General features: G+C 40.6%; 1 protein-coding gene across 1 annotated transcript in view; it reads left to right on the plus strand.

Moving 5' to 3' along the window:
- The window catches only part of cers5 (ceramide synthase 5), a gene marked incomplete at its 3' end in the record, with an annotated part of 19,003 nt that overhangs the window by 6,422 nt on the left and 9,287 nt on the right, over window positions 1-3,294 (plus strand). The window contains 2 exon segments of the mRNA XM_035662751.1: window positions 1,922-2,027; window positions 2,969-3,099. Coding sequence (XP_035518644.1) covers window positions 1,922-2,027; window positions 2,969-3,099 — 237 coding nt within the window.

Raw genomic sequence — 3,294 nt, forward strand, 5'->3', positions numbered from 1 at the left:
TATTATTATTATTAATATGATATTAATTATTATTATTATTATTATTATTAATATATTATTATTATTATTATTATGTGTCAGCAGGGAACAATATTCCTTAATTTCTGGATTTTTTAAAAATACTTTATTTCTAGAATACCAGAATATAGCACAGTATAACCGAATGCTTATAGTATATAACAAGATGAACAATGGTTCAAACATTGTGACAGTCATGAAGAAAAGTTTTGATTTAATTTATTTATACAGCATTGTATACAGTGGAAGTGTGAATATCGGCCTTTAAATCCAAACAAACTAAACCCAGAGCTAAGCAAATTTAAGTCTGAACTATTTATGTCCGAATATCTTTATTTCATGGTAACTTCCTTTAGCCTGGACTAGAGGAAGCTCTTGACAACGTCACTGTGGTTACTAACTTAGTACCACTGAGTCTGTGGTGGGGGGTAAGTTTCAGTGGAGCAGCTGACAAAAGAAGGTTTTGAGAAAAGTTCACAGATTTAGATTTCACAGATAGACGCCACAGGAATGTTTTTCTTCAGCGGTTTCTGTGTACATTTACAACAAGTAGCCACACGGAGAGAGTGCAGCTTTGTCAATGATTGATTGATTTTTTTCTGCTTGACAATAAAACAATATTTAACAGTATTTATAGTAATGTGTAAGATGGTATGACTGCTAGTAATATTAATTCATACTCATTTAGCTCTGCGTTCAGATTAAAGAGCTGCAAAACAACAAACCTTTCCGCAGATTAATTCTCCTCTCATGCTTTTCGATTAGCAAAGCCACGTTTGTGAAGGTCACTTTATTACTATGCACAAAGATCCATTGCTGAAGCCACGTGATCTTCACAAACTCTGGCCCACGTACCCGTCTGTAAGACTCAACCTGACTGAACCTGACAAACCGGTTACTGCTAAATTATAACCTGTAGTCTATCTGTTTTATATTGAAAAAAAAAAGGCTGCTATGGTCATGCAAAAAAGGCTTTCCCACAAATATTTATTGCCATAATATATATTAAGCCTAAATGGTTTAAGCACAAAACACAAGTTGGCTGTAACAGGCTAATGATGGCTTGCTAATTGAATCTGTCAGCGTGTGATACTCTCCACCGTTTGTCTTACTGTACCTGGTAGTCACAGCGCGGCTTTCCCAAATCTGGTCAGTTAGACATTTATCGTAAGCTAAGAGCAGTTCAGTCATAATGCAGACCAGAGCCGCAGGCAGGGGTCGTACAAGGTCGTAATGTTCCCATAACGACATCCCAGAATCACTGGGGACTTTTGAGAAGCTCCCCTTCAGCACATTAACCACACTCTCTGTCTTTTGATGTTTTCACGCTGGAAACACGTGATGCACTCAGACACTCAGACACAGAGACACAGAGAGAGATAAGAGAAGGTGAAAATGTTTGTAAATTACGTCTGAAAATAACCGAACCGAAGTAAAACAACCCCAGCTCCACCTGAGACCTGATACCTGCAGATCTATTGCAACCTAACTGTACTATACTTTCTAGCACAACAGTGGATTCTGTTCTTCTTACTAACACTAATACTAATCCACTCGTCTTCTTTCCTGCCCTCCGCCTGCGCGTTGCTGCATGTTCTGGGGCATTACCGCCTCCGGTAGATCAGTGCAAATAGTGTGACGCTATTGGCAGGAGTGTGTATTGCGTCACACTCGTGCAGCATGTGCAGCCATATAAAATCAGCTCCGACTCACTGCTAGTGAGGCTTCATAGTGTAGCTCATTTCTGATTGGTTGATCAGTCTCTGGTTTCCCATCTGGAGCTAAAGCAATCCCTTCAAAATATGTTCACAGAACAACCCGGTCCTGCAAGTTTTCCTTTAGAGCTAGTGTGCATATTTCAACAACATCATGTGACCCTTCCACATCTTCATGTCCGACACAGATTTATTGCCAGTACCTGTGCCCAGAGTCTCCACGTTCAGCCAGGCGTCGGACGAAGAGCTCAGCCCAATGCGGTGCTGGAGAAAGTGTTTACATCCATCACGAAGGTTTGGTTTCTTTCTTGGCCTCTTATTTCTCTGTAAAAGAAGCATTTATGTAGTGGCGTGTCAGTATTAGCTGATATCAGGATCATTCAGAAGAGGACAGAATTGGTCAGAAGAAATATGCTGCCTCCACAATATGACACTGTACCCATTAAATTTAGTGTAGGAACGACTGATGTTTAGGCTGATGTAAGCATTCGATTTTCTGCTGAGTTTAAAGACACTTTCAGAAAATCCGAGTTTCACAGTCGACTTGGGTTTGACGTGAACACAACACAAATCAGAAACCCCTAATTATGAAATCCCCGATATGACGTGGACACGCAGTCCAAACAGTTCAGTACTCTCAGTATTTATAGAGGTTTGTGACTAATACAAATGTTCAGTCAACGACATGATACAATAACATGGTGGAGGAAATATCAAATATTAGTGTCAGCTTCACAAACTTTTGCATTTTACCCTTCAACATTCAAAAACTGTTACCATATCACAACATATTTCCCCAGAACAACAGTACACACTCTACAAGACCAACACCAAACCTGCCTGACATGAAACCACATGCAAGAGTTCAGTGGAAGCTGTTATGTCCTGGTACTGAATTTGCATTTTTGTGTTTCACTGGATGGACAGAGGGGTCAGGTGATTAAGTGGAGGCTAAATAAAATCATTACTGCTGTCACATGGATTTTGTTTGGCGGACTGAAATCCCATTGAAGGAACTGAAGTCGGGCAAAGCCGAGTATGACGAAACAATTACGCAAGAGCACATTTCTGTCCCGATTGTAACGTTTGCAGAAAGTGTCTCACTTCCATCATTGCACATGTGACTTCACATCCTCTAGTTGAGATAAAAGCCCCAATAGTGGATTACTATCAACTTACAATATGTTAATGCTCGGACAGGACCGGATACACTTGTTTCTTCTCTCTCTCCACAGAATCCAGACTCTCGCCATCTGGACGGTCTGTCCAAGCAGCTGGACTGGGAGGTGCGAAAGGTCCAGCGTTGGTTCAGACACCGCAGGAACCAAGATAAACCCAGCACACACACTAAGTTCTGCGAGAGCATGTAGGTTTATACCTATTGTCTGCAGGTTTGAGCACACAATGGTTGTGTTTTCTGTGCAGGTGCGGTATGATAACAGATGTGTGTATGTGTGTGATTGCTATCTTTGTGAGGACAAAAAAACCCCAAAACATTTTGATGAGAACATTTTGGCTGGTCCTTGTTTTTTTTTAAAAGTTTCTCACATCCCTTCTGTGC

The sequence above is a fragment of the Morone saxatilis genome, unplaced genomic scaffold (genome assembly GCF_004916995.1).
Source record: "Morone saxatilis isolate NCDOM2014 unplaced genomic scaffold, NCSU_SB_2.0 Contig18, whole genome shotgun sequence".
Taxonomy (NCBI): domain Eukaryota; kingdom Metazoa; phylum Chordata; class Actinopteri; family Moronidae; genus Morone; species Morone saxatilis.